Source organism: Pholcus phalangioides, unplaced genomic scaffold (genome assembly GCF_987345545.1).
Source record: "Pholcus phalangioides strain wild (caught in Gottingen) unplaced genomic scaffold, Ppha-v1.0 ptg000007l_1, whole genome shotgun sequence".
NCBI lineage: Eukaryota > Metazoa > Arthropoda > Arachnida > Araneae > Pholcidae > Pholcus > Pholcus phalangioides.
This window is the reverse complement of record NW_028301600.1, coordinates 45,720,556-45,740,887: the sequence shown is the minus strand read 5'-3', so window position 1 is coordinate 45,740,887 and position 20,332 is coordinate 45,720,556. Positions and strand designations below refer to the sequence as shown.

The 20,332-nt window shown below is 31.7% G+C and overlaps 1 protein-coding gene across 2 annotated transcripts in view; it reads left to right on the top strand.

Annotated features, from left to right (window-relative positions):
• Positions 1 to 19,941, top strand: part of Egfr (epidermal growth factor receptor) — a 192,996-nt gene extending 173,055 nt beyond the window's left edge. Inside the window, exons 17-27 of one of the 2 annotated variants that reach the window (XM_089233347.1) lie at positions 939 to 1,074; positions 1,258 to 1,398; positions 1,547 to 1,645; positions 3,348 to 3,533; positions 4,410 to 4,473; positions 6,141 to 6,232; positions 6,923 to 6,998; positions 8,004 to 8,150; positions 9,421 to 9,891; positions 16,744 to 16,908; positions 17,619 to 19,941. In XM_089233347.1, coding sequence (XP_089089473.1) covers positions 939 to 1,074; positions 1,258 to 1,398; positions 1,547 to 1,645; positions 3,348 to 3,533; positions 4,410 to 4,473; positions 6,141 to 6,232; positions 6,923 to 6,998; positions 8,004 to 8,150; positions 9,421 to 9,891; positions 16,744 to 16,908; positions 17,619 to 17,863 — 1,822 coding nt within the window. In that variant the 3' untranslated portion in view covers positions 17,864 to 19,941. The remainder of the gene's footprint in view (positions 1 to 938; positions 1,075 to 1,257; positions 1,399 to 1,546; positions 1,646 to 3,347; positions 3,534 to 4,409; positions 4,474 to 6,140; positions 6,233 to 6,922; positions 6,999 to 8,003; positions 8,151 to 9,420; positions 9,892 to 16,743; positions 16,909 to 17,618) is intronic. The other variant, XM_089233346.1, reaches the window with a different exon arrangement.
• The last annotated feature ends 391 nt before the right edge of the window (positions 19,942 to 20,332 follow it).

Genomic DNA, 20,332 nt, shown 5'->3' with positions numbered 1-20,332 from the left:
CATCTGAACTCTCAAATCTAACATATTTTATCATTTTAACCATGTCACAGGCTTATATTTGATTTTCATCCTGAGAATGAACTTGCAAATTAAACTCTGGGCCAAATTTTGCTGGTTGTGATTTTTTAACCCTTAAATACATAGCTTTAGGCAAAGGGTCCTTTAAACATTTATTACTGCAGCCAGTTTGAAGATAAAAATTTTGCCTTTGTGCATAAGGTGAAATCATATACTTTCCATTTTATATTTTGAATTTTCTGGTAGGTGTCCCAATTAATGACAAGAACTCTCTGTTTGTTACAGAGCGTGTGTGGCTGTAATTTTGGTAATTTGTTAAAATATTTTGGTTACATTTCTTTTTTTTATCTTGAAGTTTGCAATCTGAATTTTTTTCTTACTATAGTTTGAATCACAAAGAAGGAATTATATATTTGAAAAGTATATTACTTCAATACATTTATTTTATGTGCGATTTTTGAGGCTCTATGCATCCTCTTTAAAGGCCTGTTTAAGCAGTACAATTTGGATTAGATTTTTTAAAATGATTTTTTCTGCTTTCTATACATGCCAGTAACTTAAAAAAAAATTATGAGCTCGAAAAAAAACCATAAATTAAAGGGTTAAATTAACTTTAGAAAATTTTGTTGTAGCAAAATAGGGTAAATTGAGATGGCGTAGTACAAGTGACATGATTCGTCTTAGATTTTTTTCACATTTAGGATCATTATCCAGAATTTCATCACAACAGTTTTTTTTTCCTCAGACTCATTTCAGATTATTAATTTTTCATTTTACACCTGTAGTTGGATTGACCGTATAAATTGAAAGATAAAATTGTTTTGCTGAAAAGATATGAAAAGTTTTTCTTACTAGAACTGAATTTAAAATGACTTTTTAAAAAAAATTAAATTATTATTTTTTAAATTTTTTGCTTACAGTGAAGAAGATCATATTCCTGCCATATTAAGTGGTGTTATGGGATGTGTTTTGTTATTGGGAATTTTTGGTGGTGTGTTTGGTTATCAGTGGTTACAAAGAGCTAGGACAAAAGAAAATACAGTGAAAATGACTATGGTGAGATATTTTAAAGTTAACTTTAATATAAATAGGCTTATTGACCAAGAAGTAATGAAAGTTGCATGTGTTTCTTTACCTAATTTATGAATGAGATCCCTGAAACTGTGAAAAGTTTTTTTAAGTGTATAATGGTCTTTTTTTGAGTGAATGACATAATGAAAGATGTATATACTATTATAGCGTATGAGTGGATTTGAGGATAATGAGCCACTGAAGCCAACGAATGTTAAGCCCAATTTAGCAAAGCTCAGGATAGTCAAAGAAGGCGAACTACGCAAAGGAGACATCCTGGGTTGTGGTGCATTTGGGACAGTATATAAAGTGAGTGATTTGAAAAATGCTGCTAGTAAATTTTGAAGTTCTTTGATGCAAATTTGTGAAAGTTGAATACTGAATTTCAGTATCAGGACTTTTGTAGTATGAATTGATCTTTGCATTTCATGGTTATATAAGGACTTACTATTTATAGGGTGTGTGGGTACCAGAAGGAGAAAACGTCAAAATACCTGTTGCTATAAAGGTACTCAGAGAAGGAACTGGACCTAGTACTAATAAAGACTTCTTAGAGGTAATGATACAAATGAAGTTAATAATGTAAATTTTATTCTTTTCATGACATTAGAAGAACTGAGAAAACAAATTCATGTTAGAAAACAAATGTCAGAAGATGTGAGGTTCTCTTGAATGCATACAGACTTTGTTATTACAAAATGAATTAAATGATGGTTCAGGTTTTTATTTTTTTTAGATTCAACACAGTGTTGTATTGTGTCATAAAATGAATCAATTTATTTGACTCTGAGAAAGTATAAGCATTTTGCTACTGATCTTTTTTTTAAATACTGTCATAATTATTAAAATTAGTGAGGAAAATATTATCTATGGGGCTCTTATGAAGAAGATAAATATTTCCATTTGCGTGCTTTGAAAAACAATTTTGATGTCATCGCACTGTGACCTAGCATAAAAAAAATTCAATAGTTATGTCCTCCATATCATTAACCTTGAAAATCTCAGAACTGTTATGTTTCTTTGTTTGGTTATAACAATTTTGTTGGTATAATTTTGACTCGGACATGGTAACCAGTTTTCTCGATTTCTGGGGAAACTTCATTATTTTAGTGATTTTTTTAAATCATTTCTGTTCCAAAAGAGTATATTTCTTAACATAACTGTAATTAATATTATGAGATTTTGATGCACTATAATTGAAATTTATATTTGTATACAAACCATCATATCAATTAACCCATCAACATCAAGTGATGTACTCAGTACATCGGGCCTGGGCTTCATATACTGCCAAGTATGTGACGCAGCGGTCAACTGCATATCTTAATTTTTGAATTTATTATATGTATTATTTTATGATTTCTGCATGTTTGTTATCATTTGAAAGAAAAATAATGAGGCTTTGTACAATCTTAACTATTATATTATTTTTATTTATTATATTTCATTGTGAGTGATGAACGTTTGCTGCTCAACACGTGGGTATCCAAAATATTGTAAAGAGTATGTTTTAGCCTGTGTGTATTGAGCTAAAATGTCCGGTATAATTAAGTTAGTTGTTCTTTGTTGCACCCACAAGGCTGAGTTATAAATTCAATTTTTGGCAGCAGTAGAAGAGAATGAGCAATTTTATCAAAAAAAAAAATACCATATAAATTTTTAGATGATACAAGTGATACTACATGATATTATGGACAAGACATTATTTTATAAACATAAAAATTGCAAATTAATTCAATGGTTAGTTTAAAAGTTATAATTTTTTTATTAAACATCTGTGAAAACTGGTGATTCTATTTAAATCTCCAACATATATGATGGGATTCGTTCTCCAGGCTTGAGAGGGTTATTGTAGGATTTGTGTACCAAAAAGTATACAAAAAATGTCAGAACCAATATTGTCTATATTTTTATGTTTGATATGTTATTGGTCGCCCTATTCTGACATAAATAATTTTACTTCACACTGCAGCAACAACTTTTTTCTCAACACTTGGATCTCAAAGATTGTTTTATCAAGGAAATAGACCTTTTCTGGATATTATGCTGAGGTGAACTTGAAAAGAAAAGTTATCTAGCCTCCGTCTGGAACCCAGGTCATCTTACAAACTGGGCAAATGCCCTAGCTTATACACCATTGGGGACATGACCTTGCCTTCCTTTTATGAAGTTCTCCTATTTGGATGTATCATTTAGAACTAAATTTTTCTAGTAAATTGATCATCCTTTGTTGTCATTAATATTTTATTTAATTACAGGAAGCATATATCATGGCAAGCGTGGATCATCAAAATTTACTTAAACTGTTAGCAGTTTGTATGGCATCACAGTCAATGTTAGTGACACAGCTTATGCCCTTGGGTTGCCTTCTAGATTATGTTCGGTACAACAAGGACAAAATAGGCTCAAAACCGCTTTTAAATTGGTGTGCTCAGATTGCAAGGGTAAGTATAAATGGGATACAAGATATGGCATGAGGATAAAAATTTGCAATTTTAACCCGCCAGTAAACATGGTTTATCTCTGAAATGAAAATTAATTTTTATGCTATGCCAATGAACCAAGAGTTCTTTGTGATATTTTATACATTTTTCACATTAAACATAATACACAACAACCACTTGAATGCTGATGACAAATCTGAGTTGAGAGATAACATGATTACTGAAGGGTTAATTTTGCTGTTAACATTAAATTTTTATCTCATGTTAACCGTATAAAGCATGTGTAGAGTATATTACAGAATAGAATTTTATTGCGAAGTTTAGAAATTATACTTGTAATATTCTAGAACTTCTGAGAAATTGGTAATTTTGCATATGCCATTTTACAAATTATCAATAAGCATTAAGCAGATTTTTAATGATTAGCAGGCATATATTAATATTATATCAGTACGCTAAGTATAAACTAATAATAAGCTATTAATTATACTTGGAAGCGGTAGCCCAGGTTAATAAGATACCCACATAGAGTACCAAAGGATGTTTAGAGGTGTTGTTAATTCGACACCCTGTACCTCCTTGTCAGAAATTTTCTTGACACAGTTGTACAATAGAAACATGTGACATGACCACAGAAAAGATTGCTTCTGCAGGAGTTCCACACTAAGGGATTAACGCACCAACCTCTTGGTGAGTATAAAAAAGAGGCTGCTGTGTTCAGAATTGACAATAAATTGTATGTTCTAGTCTAATTGGCCCTCATGTGCAGAAAATCACCAAATGATCAAATTATATTTGCTATAATTTAATTGCATAGATATTAATAATATAAATAATTCCTGAACAACATGACCTAAGTTTTAATTAAATATTTAGGGAATGGCACATCTAGAAGAGAGGCGCATGGTACACCGTGATCTGGCTCTGAGGAACGTTCTGCGTAAGTATGGCCAAATTTTTCATTTGACGTATGCTAGTTCTTCCAAGTATTTCAACTTTAATTTTATTGCTATGAATACTGTGTTAGAAATGTGAAAGAACCAAATTTTTAATTATTTTCAAAAGAGAAAAAAATCACCTGAAAATTTTTTATTTTTATTTATTTTTCTTAACTTTTTCTAAATATAAAATTTTTTTGTACCTGCACGAAATACATATGGTGAGGGCACACTGTATACAGTGTATATTTTAGGTAGAAAATTTGGAAATTCAATGGAATCCTACTACTATATTAATAATTAAAGTTTTTAGTTACACCCAATTTCCTGTTTATGCAATACTACTTGATGTGACTGAAGCAAACATCTCACAAAGTATCAAAATCATATACAGAGAGTGAACTTTGAACTTTATTTATTGTAATTGTAGTATTACATTGTTAAATTTTATATCACATTAATGACACATCAATGAATGATGAAGTAACTAATTGACATGAATATCACAATCTGTTCAATACACTTGGTTGAATTGACTTTGAAAGATAAAATAATTAAAAAATAGTTATTAAAATATTTACAAAATTTTCACCAAAATATGCACATATACAATCAAATCTTTGAATGTGAAATTCATTTTGAAATCTTGAAATTGATTTGATTGAAATTCAAATCTTTGAATTTCAAGTTCAGTGTGCAGCAACTGACAAAAAAATTTGAGTTATCGTTAGTTCCACTTATCGGAAATTCAAATTTCAGAGGGAAGAAAATAAAAATTTATTAAAATAACAGCACTATATACGAATATCATTTTGGCAAAGCATGTCAAGTTACTGAAGATGAAGAAATCTAAAAAGACAACTTATTCTAATTTAATCATATATAGTTATCGAATGAAAATATTTGGCAGTAAACTAATGTACATATTGTATTATAAAAATGGTGTGTTATATATATATATATATGAGGCAGTTTGAATAGGCACCATAATCATCATCAGCATCACTTTGAGGGGCCGGCACAGGATGATCTCCCTAGACATCACTGTTAAAATTGCCAATTTTACCGTAGAAATGCAGAAATTTACAATTTTTGAAATATCTAACACCCATCAGCTCATCAAAAAAAAAAAAGATTATTTCTACATTTCTATAATTTAGATTTGTGTTTTTCATGAGTCACACAGGAAGTTGCCATATTGATTACCTTGTCTACAGTCCCTCAAGAAAGAAGGAAATATCACGTGATACAAAAAGCCTCGTACAAGATTATTTCCTGTCAATAAATGCAGTGATTTTTGATTGTTTATCTCTTTTTTCATGGGAAACTCATTCACATTTTGTAAGCAGTCAAATGAATGTGCTAAATGAATCTGCTAAATACTAAATTCCATTGCTAAATGCTACTTTTTAAATTTCTCTGTTTCCCAAAAACTTCGACTTAAGGGAAAATTTTAACACTAAAATATGGAAAAAATTCTGGTGCTGGGTGAAAACTTTGACTTAAACAGATATTTGAGCTATCAGAGTTCAAGTTATCATGAATTGACTATATTTATATACCAGCTTTAATATATCAAATTCAAAAATCTTCTAAATCAAACTGTCAACTAGATTTCATTTGTACAAATTAGAACATAAAATTCAAACAGCTCATTTTCTCATTGCAGTTCAAACTCCAGGATGCATTAAGATTACAGACTTTGGCCTAGCTAAGCTTTTAGATATACACGAAGAAGAGTATAAGGCTGCTGGTGGAAAGGTTAGATCATTTTGTAGTTACAGTCAGTTCTCATTATAAGGAATGTTGTATACTATATTTGAAACTATATTTAATTTGTTTGGGGGGTGTAAATTTTATAAATAGTAAGCCAAGCTGATTTTATTTTGGTTTAGGCAAAAAGATAGTTTAATTACACTCCATGTGAAAAATATGCCCATGGACCAAACTTATTATTTGAGTACTCATAAAAAGCAGGAAATTTCTTATGCAATTTTGTAGCAAACAAAAGATTGTTTTTGCAGTAGTTATGTTAGCTGTGATATTGTATTAACAATGCTTTTATTAAGCATGTTTAATTTTAATAATTTGAATGTTTTGTTCAGAAGAGAATTCACCTAACTTTCTTCTCAGTTATTGAAGAATATTTTCTTTATTGATTTAAGAACATCACCATACACAAAATGCTATCAGTTAATAGTAAGCTGTCATGAAGTTCAAAAATGTAATTTTCACTGCACTTAAAAATTATGTGTTCAGTACATGATTTCTATATTGAATTGGAAATTTATCTTACAAATTTTCTGAAGAGAATGGTAATGAATTTCCACTCCCATAAAGTGTTTCAATTTTCAACTACATTGTTTTGCTGCATTTTTCTAATGCAGTTTAAATTGATTAAAGGAAATTACTGATATTTTAAATGTTCCTAATCACATAAATTTCCCATAGATGCCAATAAAATGGTTAGCACTGGAATGCATACAACACAGAATATTCACTCACAAAAGCGATGTTTGGGCTTTTGGTATGTATATAAATTTATGATAAAAATTATTATATAAAATCAGTGTTTATTTATGAAATTTTTTTGTGGTTTTTAACTTATATTATTTAGTTCACATTCAAAGTGAAGAAAGTATAGTAACTGCAGTTAAATCCCCATATCCATGAGTGAATACCTTCTATCCCTTTTGTCGATAGCAAAGAACCAATTTTGTGACCTAAATTTCTGGGTAGTACAAAGCTTGCATAATTGGAAAAATCTATTGCTGGCATGTCCAGGGTATGTAAAAATTTTGACTGGGAATGTATTTTCTCCAGCCACATGCCCAGTGCCAGCATAACCACTGATCTAGAATAGACTGGTGTGAAAAATTTGTCAAGGAAATACGGCTGCTTTTTTAAAATAAATTTTTTTTCCTTCTCATTTTTGTTATCAATCCCAAATATTGTTGCTTTAATTCAGTTTCCCAAATGTTTTGTTCCATCTCCCCCTTCTTCAGAAATTTTTTTTCTCTCATATTTATTTAAATAATAAATTACATAATTAAAATTCAATACCAATCATTTGAAATAACTAATAATTTTGTTTTCAATTAAAAACACCAATTTCATTTATAATTGTGATGAATTTTAAGAAAATCAATATTCTGCTGCCAAATATTCGATATTTGGCTAAAGCATTAGCCGAATATTCAATTATTTGCCAAATCACTAATCGCCCCATCTCTACTTGTAACAATAATTTTTTTGCTCCAATTTATACATCCTTGCTCTAAAACTGCTTCCAAATCCTATATTTTGCTGTTCCGAAAAAAAAAAATTTGCTCCAAACTGTGATTCATCCCTTCCCACCCCTGCTGTCTCTTATGTTTTAGAAACTTCAACCATGCACATTATTTTCCAAACACACAGCATTACATTCTAAATCTACATATATGGTGGTCCTACTGCGAATGTAACATTATAATATCAAACTTTGTTATGTGTTTGTTCCCTCATGGTATGTATTGTGTTATGTTTTCAAAAGGAGTGACTGTTTGGGAACTGTTGACGTATGGTGGACGTCCATATGAAAGTATTCCAGCTAGAGAGGTACCAGATTTATTGGAGAAAGGAGAACGTCTTTCACAGCCATCTATATGTACTATTGATGTTTATATGATTATGATCAAATGTGAGTATGTTACTAGTTTGTTATTTTCAGTTTCAATAGCCCTATTCTACAATTTTCACCCAAGTCCCAACAAAGATATAATTGTAGTTTTATGTGATGATTCCGTCTCATATTTACATATTCATGCCACCAAAGAGTATTAATTCTTAGCCTATATAATAAAAAAAAAAATTCAGCTAATTTTGATAAAATCAAATAAAAATATTTATCACACCTGATGAACAAAAATGAGTGAAAAGGAGGTAAGTCTAGTACATTTTGTCTAGAAAAAAAGTTTCCTAGATATAAATGCACAAGTTAGATAGAAAAAGTAATTAAAAAGGGTTTTAGTTGTATACAATGATTTCTTTGTTTTTATTCATATTTGACCCTTAAACAAGTAATCCAGCTCTTGTACAGCGTGGAAGCTTAAAAGTTTGTGCATCTGCCTATATTATACACAATACCATGGCCAACACTAATATGCTCTGCATCCTCTTTGAGGTAGTCTTATTAATTTTTTTCCCATTAACTTCTATTGTGCCTGGTCAGATTTTTCAAAATCTCCTGGATCCAAAGTCACCTGGATCTCAATGCTACTAAATAACACAGAATGTACCAGCTATAACCAACTAAAGAGCAAAGCCCAAGAGATGAGTGGTGGCTACTCAGCATGGGGGCAAACCAGTCTCAGGATTGACGTACCACTGATGATGATGAGTACTTGAACAATACTTTGTTGCATAGCAAAGTGGCTTCTTTTTGGCACATTTCTGCATATCATGGATGTTAAATCATAGGAATCATAGGCTATAGGTGGATCAGGATAGATAGCAGCATATTCCTTTATACAAACTATCACAAATTACTTGCATATTAAGCTTAATATAAATAAATAACTCCATTAAAAAAAATTATAATAAAAACTGAAGCAAAAATATCTTTAAAAACAACATGTGAAGTATTAGGGTAGAGTGAATTATTTAAATAGTTTGTGTGTTTAAGAAACAATCAGAAGCATTTGATAAGCTGTAATAGTTTTTTACTTCTATTGTTGAATTTCGTGTATTCTGAGTTCAATAAGGTATGCTTATGTTTATACCATTAGTTTAATTAACAGAAAATGTTTGGAAAAAAGAATAACAGATTTTCTTAGCAGTGTTGTTTCATTTGCTACATTTTTTTGGAAAATTTGATAATATATCAATAACAAGTATGAATAGTTTGATGATTTTTTCTATTTTTTTGATTTCACATTGCTAAACTGATTTAAAATTACTGTCTTCAACAGGTTGGATGTTGGATGCTGAGTCTCGCCCATCATTCAAAGAACTTGCTGAAGAATTTGCCAAAATGGCCCGAGATCCAGGAAGATATCTAGTTATACATGGTGATAAACTCATGAGGCTTCCAAGCTACACTCCTCAAGATGAAAAAGAGTTGATTCGTACTTTAAGTATGCCAATTGAAGGACCTGAAGTTATCATGGATGCTGAAGAGTATTTGCAACCAAAATTAGAACAACTTTCATCTGATTCTCCTCCTCCTCCTACGCCAATTAAAAAGTTTATGGAAGATCGTGGATTTGATGGGGATTCTGTGAATAGTTCAGATGTTAATCATCATCATATGAATTCTAATCATTCTGGTTTAAAATATGGTATGCCAGAGAACAGCCAATCGCATGTTCGAAATAATCATATTCGAGACAATAGCTTGAACACTCGTTATTGTTCAGATCCTCTGAAAGCACTAGATAGAGGTAAGTTTCATAAAAGCATGAAAGTTTTGAATTTCAATGTTTGTTTTTTAATTTATAATTTTTTATAGATAATGAAGTCAGATGAGTGTAAAACAATTAATTGTAATATTGTATCTCTTAAGCTACACCTAATATCTTCAATTATTCCAACATATGTATTTTATTCTTTTGCTGGTAAGTTTTAATCTCAATAGTGAAAGTATTTCATCCTTTCTTCATGGCACATAACTAGTGAGATACTGTACTGCAATCCTATTTAGGAAAGATTCCAAAACTTCTGCACATACCCTCACTTACTTTTTCACAGGTTTCACTCTATTATTCACTTGGTTTTTAATCGAAAAGTTTGAGAAACTAAATTAGTTCTGTCAAAATGGAATCCCTTACAGTTCATTGCGAGAAACACATAAATTGTGATTCAATCGATAAATTCATTTTATAAAACTGTCATGCAATTTCATGAATATTGGTGCAACAAAAGCCATAAATTAAGGGGGGTGGGGATTGACAAAGTATTAAAAAACAGGATCGATCATTGAGCAGGCTGGTGACCACTTTAAAGTAGACATTTTGCTATCCATACTTAGCTAAGACAACCATAAATATTTTTATGGGCATTGTATTATATTATATCATGTACAGCATAGTTTCCCAAACTCTTTGTTCCATCGCCCCTTTCTTCACAGAAAGTTTTCTCTCATTCTCCCCCACTCAAGCATACACATAGGATCCTATGTTATACCCATAGCTTCTATTGTCCCCTGGACCTTGCCATCGCCCACTTTGGGGAACACTGATGTACAGTCATACATCTCTTTCTCGAAAAACTCTATATCTCGAAGAATAAATGAATCCCTGCTTTAATGTACTAAATCAATGCATTTTCACCTCTGTCTTGAGAGGTAATTTTCAAAAAACTCTATCTCCCAGGCTAAACCCAATTATAGTAAAAAAAAAAACCATGGAAATTCTTGCTCTTTCGTGTTAATCTCCAGAGTTGAATGAAACTGATAAAGTATTATTTCTATTACAGCCCATTGTGTTGATGGATCTTATCACTCATAGGCAGATACTGTAATTGATAGGGGGGTGGATGCCTCGTGGATGGCTTGTTCAAAACTTTTCAACAGACTTTTCAAAATTGCTTCAATAAAGCTACAGGTTTGGAACCAGTCATCTCAGTGATGAAAAATCAGATCTGGTGGTTCATTCAAATACCACGAATCTCAAAACAATGTTGAAGATGAAATTTCAAAACATTAGAGCATCACTTGAAGCTAGAAAAAATTTCATTTTCTGATTTGTGGAAATGGATAAGTTCACTACAAACTTGCAGCACCTAGACTGATATACTTAGGGCCATTTCAGAAACATTATAGGCCCATGGGTCAAGTGATTTTTCTGAGGCCCTACTTAACGAATTCTGAAAAATTTGAACCGGTTCTCATTTTTGTGAGGTCTTCTCTTGAGGCCCCCAGGCCGTGCTCGGGTAAGCCCATGCTTTAAGACAGCACTGCTGTAACCTAAATTATTGGTGAATGTATGGCCAACTCAGGTGATGAAAATACAGCAGAAGCAGGGTTCATACAGATCAGGGAAAACTGGGAAATCCTGGAAAAGTCAGGGGAAATTTTTTTTACTAAAAATGTTAAGGAAATCAGGGAAAAAGGCCCATTTTTGTTTTAAAACCTGGACATTCCAGACAACAACCTGGAAAATCGTCACGATTGTCGTCTGATCGGAAAAAAAGATTGATCAAACAAATAATAATAATAAAGAGAACAAAAAATTTCCCTCTTTGAAAAAAGGGAATTCTGATAGCATCGTAAATATTGATAATCTGTAAAATATTGCAATGTATCACAAAAAACTATAGATACTGCCATGGAGGAATGAAGATTTCGTAAGTTCGCATAGAAAAGCATATTGCTGCGACCTTATCGCAACTCTTTCTAGTGTTTCCAGAGAAACATCATAACTACGCATCGTAGAAAGCCATGGGTACAAAGCTCAGTTGCGATAATTTCGTAAGTTGACTTCAGTTAGGAATGGCGGATGATGTGCATGTACATTTTGATTTCCACGTGGGTATTTTATTTAAAAACAATGAGTAGTAAGAAAACTTGTGTGGCTGGATAAAAACCTGAATCGTCAGTAGGCTGATTGGATCAAAGCAGTCAAAAATAACCCATATAAAGTGTGGTGTCAGCTTTGCTGCAAAACTCTCAACTTGGGCAACATGGGCAGATAAGTCATTCACAACCATGCCAAGCATGTGAAATCAGAGGAGTTCATTGAGCAACCCCTGATTGCTAAATTTATCGGTTCTAGCGCTTAAACGAGCGCAAGCCCACTGTAAAGAATTTTGATGCAGTGAAACCAACTACATCTTTGACTAATTATGTCACTAAGGAAACAACAGTAAAGGCTTAAATCTTGTGGGCATTGAAATTGTATAAAAAGGAAATCTTTCATTTCTTAATTGTGTTCCATTTTTCTTTTCCATCAGGTGTATTTGAAAAGCATAAATGCATTTAAAAAAATCTATGATTATGATGTCATTATGATATTGTAATTAATTAACATTAATTTTATAATAGGATTAATTTTTTTGTAAATTTTTATTAATTTATATCAATTTTTGATTTTAAAAAAAAACCTGAAATTTTTTGAAAATTTGACTGGAATACCTGGAAAAGTCAGGGAAATTTTTTTATGAAAATGTGTATGAACCCTGAGAACATGCTTCAGAGGAATTAGAAAAAAACAACAGTGAAAAATGTTTACTACATGCGCCATTTTCTGGAGCAAACTGAGAAGATAGGGCCTAAAATATTTGTAGTTCTTGCTAGTATAGGTAAAATTGTGATGGCTCAAAGAGAAAAAAATATGCATCAATCTATACTTATCTAAGCTTACAGATTATTTTGAATAAATTATGTAAATAGGATCGAATTGAGAAAAAAAATTTGAACGTATTTAGTATATTTGCATATAGTATGATTATGTAATTTTACCAATAATTTCATTAGTATGTAGTATATGATACAGTATTTTCAGTTTTTAACCAATCAATTTTTTTGAAAATGTTTGCCTATTTCTTATTAAAAGAACTATTTCTCAAAAACTCTGTATTTTGAAATTTTTTTCAGTCCCATCAGTTTTGGGAGATAGAGAGGTATATATATGTATAAGTCTTTAGTTTTTATAATTGCATTTTTAATTGGGTTGCTGTATTTTAGAAATATATGACATTCATATTTGTTATGGGCATGTTTTTCTCATCCACCTCATTGGGCATTTTGCCTGTTGTGGGGTTGCATTTGTATTATTAAAATGATATTTGTTTATTTTGCCTGTTTCTAAATTGCTTGAGACAGGTCGGGCTTAAAAGAAATAGGCTTTAAATGTTCGAAAGACAACAATATTTTGTTCATTTAGTTTTTCTCTAGGTTTTACTTTGTTTACAACCTAATATCATACAGCAAACATACCCCTGGCCTTATGGTTGGATGAAAAGGCAAAAGAAATAAATTTGAAAGCTGCTAGTTCTTCCTTGTAGTGAAAAGATTACTGGTTTCCCAACCTGCGGGATCCTTAGGGTTCCATGCACACTTCCCAGTGGCTCAGCCCTAAAAAAATAAAATGAAGTAGTAAATTTTGTAAATAATTAAATAAAAAGAGTCCAAATGGGGAAGGATAATGTCATGCATTATAATAAGCAATGGGACCCCCATGCCATACTTGAATTTCACCTTTAGTGAAAATCCGGGTTTGGAACCTGTAATTGTGCAATGGTAATCAGCTAAATATGATTTTCAAAGTTTTTCCAACTTTGAATTGGCTATCCCTAAAAGAAACTGTTGCTATGACGATCACACAGACTTGCAACACAAATATGTGTACATTAAATTTCATTAGCAAATTTTGAGGATAGATTGCACCAAATACTGAATACAAAACAAGTCAAATGCTAAGCACACCCACAAGCACACTGTTGAGTTTCACCAACACAAATCTGACATAGCTCCCATATTTAGGTGTGAAAATATGTGGCAGTTAATGGTGGTACATCAGAGTTGTAGATCATCAGGGAGAGAAATGAAAATCATTCCATCAGGAAATCGCTTTGCAAGGATTTATATGAATATAGAATCAGAAAAGATAAATGTCAGAATCATTTGCTTCAAATTTAATCAGAAGATACTATTGAAAGAGCTAAGGTTTTTCGAAATGGAAAATCATTCAGAAGAGAATTTACAAATTGATTTAATAGCAAATATATAAATGTGTATGCCTACCTTAATTATATTTGTTTCAGATTTATTACATGCGTTAAATTCTCTTTGTTAATGCAAGCTCTGCAAGCTTTCTCTACTAGAGTAGACAATTAAAGTAAAAGAACCTAGTTATAAGCTGGTAAATTAACCTTTTTTTCAATAAACCTTTGGATTGAACATGCTTTTAGGAATGAATTATTTGATTCACAAGGATACCAGTTAATGATGGGGAGAGGGAACAGTGCTTTAATTTTTTTTCAAGAGGGACCCACTCTCACTCAAAAAAGACCCAGATTTTGCCAATAACCTGGGACGTGTGGCCCAAGTAAGTTAGAGTATAATGGCATCTCTGAGTTGGTATTAACTTTCCCAAAGCATTTAAATTAACAAAAATGTATTTAATTATTGGGGACGTCAGATGACACTAATGCACTAGTGCTATAGCGCATCAAATACCCAAAATTTCGGGAAAGGAAGCATAAACCACGCACATCCCACAGGACCTGTTTTTTCAGAGTTCTGAGAATAAAAAGTACAGAGGGGAAACCTGTGTGTCATCTTTTTTTCCCTCCTTCTCACCATCTGTCATGATCCTGATATATCGTGACCTGCAACTTTTCAGCAAGTGAAGAGAAAGTATACTGTACTATGTATTGGTATAAGATATACAAACCCACACATTGAGGGGAAAGGTCTACCACGAAGAGACTGATGAAATATCTAATTGTGTCTTTGAATGAGTGACGATAATACCAAATTTTGCTATTTCTGAGGGTTTTTCTGGTGTGGGTTATATATATGAAATTATGGTATCTTTGTAGCTACCAACCCACATTCAGAAACAGCATATTTACTGCGTAAATTTTCTTCATTTGTCAAACATGCACCTTTTTGAAAAACTGTATAAGATTGGATCACCCGTTCAAATTGTAAAATTTTTTCCACGATCGTTTGAGGAAAAAAATCTGTAAGACCTCTGTTATAAATATCCACAGTTTTGTCATCTAGCCGCGAAGTGGTCGTGAGTTTCACATTATGAAAATCTGGGTTTGGGACCCGCTAATGTGCAGTGGTGGTTGGCTTAATACAATTTTCTAAGATTTTACAACTTGTTGACTATTCTTTTGAAAAAAAACTCTGTTGCCTCAACACAGAGGCAGCTCTTGGGCCATATGGCCACACGGAGCATGGCTCCAGGAGAGGCACCAAATTTGAGATGAAAAATAGGGAAAAAATTTTTTGATTGCAAAAAATAAGAGAAAAATATTTCTGTCCACTCTAGGAGGAACACCAAATCTGAGGTGAAGGGGTGATAACAAATTTCATTGATTAAAAAAAAATTAAAGGAAAAATGTTTCTGTCCACTTATTGGAGGGGCACCTAACTAGGGATGAAAGGGCGCAAAAATAATTTTTTTTAGGAATGAAAAACAATGGGATGGGCAGGAGGGGTGTCAAAAACAGGTCCTGCACGGGTAGAGATTTGTCTTGAGCCATGCCCGCCATGATAATCAGCAAACTTACAAGACATAAATTAAATTGCATATCCACACAATAACAACTTGAATGAGAGATAGATAGCACCACCTACTAAACACAAGATGCTCACAACGCTTGACACACATGCCCATTGTTAGGTTTCACCAATACAAATCTGACAGCTCCATATTCAGGTGTGAAATATGTGACAGTTTAATGGTGATACACCACAATTACAGACTATCAAGGAATGAAACGAAAATCATCCCACCCAGGATTTGTATGAATCAGGAGATCATGATCAGAATCATTTGCTTTGAATTTAATCAGAATATATTATTGAAAGAGTTGAGATTTTTTTTCCCCCAAAATGAAAAATCGATCTGAAGAAAATTTATAGAATAATTTATTAGTAAATATGTCAAAATGCCTAACTTAATTATATTTTTTTCAAGTTTTTGTGTGCTACCCACATGTTATAATTCCTCAGTGCTGATGGGTTTCTTTGCAACTTTTCTCTACCAGTAGAATAGTTAGCAATGAATGTAACTAAACCTAGATATTAAATTAAACTTAACTAGTAAATTAAACTTAAACTAGTAAATTAAACTTTTTTGTTAGTGAATTCTTTGGACAGAACTGTGTTGTTTAGAAACCAATGATTTTTTTCACTGGATAAATATGTACATTTGAGATTTTTGAAAAAAGTAATAAAATAAAATTTTAACCGATTGTTTCTACTAGCTTTTTGTAGCAATTCTTTATTAATTTTTAAATTCTCTTTGAGAGTCCAGGGGTGAAAACATGCACATGCAAATTTTTGTGAGGTTGAGCCAGCTCTCCAAAATTATTGGGGATGGGGCTGCAGACCATGGGTCCAATACAAGTGTATGCCTATGATTCTAAACAATTTGGTTCATTATGAAAACTAACTGGGAAAATTGAAAATGGCTAAAATGACCAACCTGGTCCTTCTAGTGTTAACAGAAGAAGAGGGTTACTTTTAAAAGAAATCTAAATTTGCTATGTAGAATACAAGATACTGTATACGAATGCAATACTGGGTACATTTTGATGTAATTTTATAATTTTAGATTGTGAAGGATTCTTTCAAGGTGCTTCAACTTTGCCATCAGGTAGCCAGGATGTAAAATTAGATCTTCCTGTTGATGAAGAGGATTACCTAGTTCCTTCACCTCTTTCTTGCAATGCAGCTGGTTATATGGATCTTGTTGGAGAACCAAAGATAGGAGTGCCTGGTACTTATTTTTTTACCCCCGTTGAACTGTCATTTCTTAAGATAGTTTATATGTGTCTGTGTCTAACTATTGATCATTACTTTCAAGTTCAGACAGTACTTCAAAGACTCTTGACCTGTTTCAACATATTCTCAGTGTCTTTCTTTCAAAAGTTAATTTAATCTTCACTAATCCTTCCTTTTAAATCTTTTTATATCTGAAATAATGAAATTTTTTCATGTGTCTTGCGTATTTCAGCATGTTTAGTCATAAAATATCTCCATCAACAGAGTTCAGAGTTTACTTTTGTGTTGCATGTGCATTCTTACCATACTAGTTAAATAAGATATTCTATATACTTTGAGTATGCAGTGTACTGGAACCAATGGCTGTTGCATCTGCCTACAACACGAGGCCAAAAAAAATTATGCAATGACTTCAATAAAACTGTAAATAAAGTTAATTCAAGGCATTTTACTGATAATATCCTCTCCCCGTGCTGTAGTCAATTTTAAAAAATAAGTTTCATTACACAATGTATAGGTGATCACACAGATGTGATGCATATTCTCATCATCCTTTTGCCGAGTCAACTCATAGAACCTTATGTTGTATCAGCAGGACTTTTTGATCACCTGCTTTATGAAACATTGGTTTATCATGTTTAATTACAGAAAAATTTTAAAAATGATCACATTCAAAACAATAATGTATTAAATTTTATTTTTCAGGTTTTGAATCAAAAGACTATCCATTTTTGCCTGACTTTATGGTACCTGGTAATCATGCACAGGCCATAGATAATCCAGAATATCTCCTTGTAAAACCTGATTCAAAAAGTGTTCCTCCACAGCCGCAGCGTAAAACCAACAGTAGTGATGATGATACAGATGAACATGAATACTATAATGATTATAATGGTTTACAAAGAGAGTTACAACCTCTAAATATCCGAAGAAGTGAAACAACTGTTTAAGATATCGACTATAAATGAAGAAAAGAAAACTTCCACTCACTGCATATGTATTTACCAGTAAGAGAACTTTCATGAAAGTTCGAGAGGTGATATAAAACTGAACTCAAGAAAAGGATTTTATCTCAATGCCGGATGTACTTCATTTGTATGTGTTTTAGTGCAGGTGACTACTTAATCATATGCAGTGTGTGGCACAATCAGTGGGTAATTCTGGTTATTTGCTGCAGGTTTTTACTTATACTCAAGGTGACATGGCTCATTTAATAAGTGAAAAAAAATGAAACAAGTACCTGTTTTTTGAGAAGTCACAACTTTGCACATTTTCAGATGTCTATGGGAAAAAGAGAACAGTTGGAATGTTGTTTATAAGGAACTTCTGTGGTCTTCTAATGTACTGTGATATATTTGTATAGTTTTAGCCATGAGTGCTCATCTGAATATGTATTTTAAACCATTTTTCTATTTGTATGTTGCTGTTAATTCATATTTTGTTCAATTCTGTGAGTTTTTATATCAGTTTTATGCCTTTTTTGGGTCTAGAATGGTCTTAAAATCTTTTCACATCTACGAAGGCTAAATAAGCTATAGATCTTCTTTGGTGGTAACTAATTTTAATGGATGTTTTTAAAGTTAGTTATATTTTTTGGTACTTTTAAAATTTTCATAGATTGACTATTAATGTTACAAAACATAAAAGTTGTTGAATTTCATAGAGGTATATTTTCTGCTAAGGTGAAGTTTTTATTGTTGATATTTTTTTCTACTGCACATGTTGAAGTGCCTTTATACTGTGAGTATTTGTGTACCAAATCAGCAGAATATTGATTGTTGTCAAAGTCTAACAGACACTATTTCCTTTTCCATTAATATGAAACATATTCAGAATGAAAATTTGCTTCACAACATCTTTTAGTAGCCAATGATAATATTATCATTAAATTTCAAAGATGCATTTGGGATTTTTATCTCTCATTCACATGTTAATATATCACCTTCTGTAGTCCATTTTTGGTCAGTGTTGTATTTTTGTATATAATTGTTTACTACATGTGTTATTTTAGTCTTGTAAAATGTTACAATTTCGGGAGATTTCATTGATCCCATGTGTTATTAAATGTGTGTATAAAGTCTTTCGTTTAGTTTACTGTGCCATAAAGTTTGTATGTAGCTAGCATGACTCTTCCAAAGTGTCTTGCAGAATTTGTGTTTCAGTTCCTCGAGTTGATGTGAATATGAAGAAAACATTTTTTTTTTACTTGAGAATAGAAAAATATTATGCATTTAGCTGTATTGGTTCTTGCTCTTTTCTAATCAATCGTCATGTGGGTTGTTGAATTAGTTAATTGCAGCTGATTTAGGCAGATTTGAAAAGTTTTAACAACTTCAAACATTGGCTAACATATCTTTAATGAATACTTTATTTTGATTTAATATATATATATAAATTCAAGCATGAGAGCTATTTTTATTTTTGACATTGTTGAACAAAGAATATGTTAATACCACAAGGGTCTTAAATTTCTTAAAACTGAAAAAAAATATTTCTGTATCTTTATGCAATACGGTTTACGAAGATTAAAAAATAGACAGTGTGAGGTAGAAAAATATGTACAGACCAAGTATTGACATTCTCTGCTTATACATTTCTTTGTACCATGTTAGATTCAAGGGAAAGATTTTATCCTTCAACATATGCGTTTAGCTGTATTCTTGATATACATATGATTGAAATATTTTTTGTTCATTTGATCATTTTTGTCACACTACAGTCATTTTCTGCACATGAGGGCTAATTAGACTGGGACCTACAATTTATTGCTGATTCTAAACAGCAGCCTTTTTATACCCACCAAGAGGTTGGTGTGGGACTCTCTGCGGTAACAACATTTTTTGTGGTCATGTGGCAGGAAAATTTCTGACGGATGAACCGGATATCAAATTCGCAACACCTCTAAACATCCTTTGGTACTTTAGGAGAGTATCTTATCAACCTGGGCTACCACTCCCGAAATATTTTTGTATCAGACAGAATCATCATTGAAGCATTTTTTTTTCAAAAAAGTTCATTAAATGCGTACAAAAATCAAAAATGAATTAATAATTTTCAGTTAATTTTAGGGTGTTGTGATTCATATTTTCAAAACACTCAAACTATTAACTTGTCTACATATTTATAGAAAGTAATGTCAGCAGTAATGATAAATCTTGCATTGATATGAAATGGTTGGGGTTACATGATCCACACAAGTGACCAACATGCATCAGGCAAAGTTTTATGTAGAGGAGAAAGATCTTAATCTACCAACTTTAAGTTTCAATACAATTTTTTCTTAGTTTATATAGGAATTCTCATTTCACAATGGACACTTAAGAATGGAAAGTGAGTTTAAAAAAAATCAAATATTTTCGTAAAAAATTTTAAACTTTCAAATAAGTAAAAAATAATTTCTTGTAGCTATATTGTGGTTT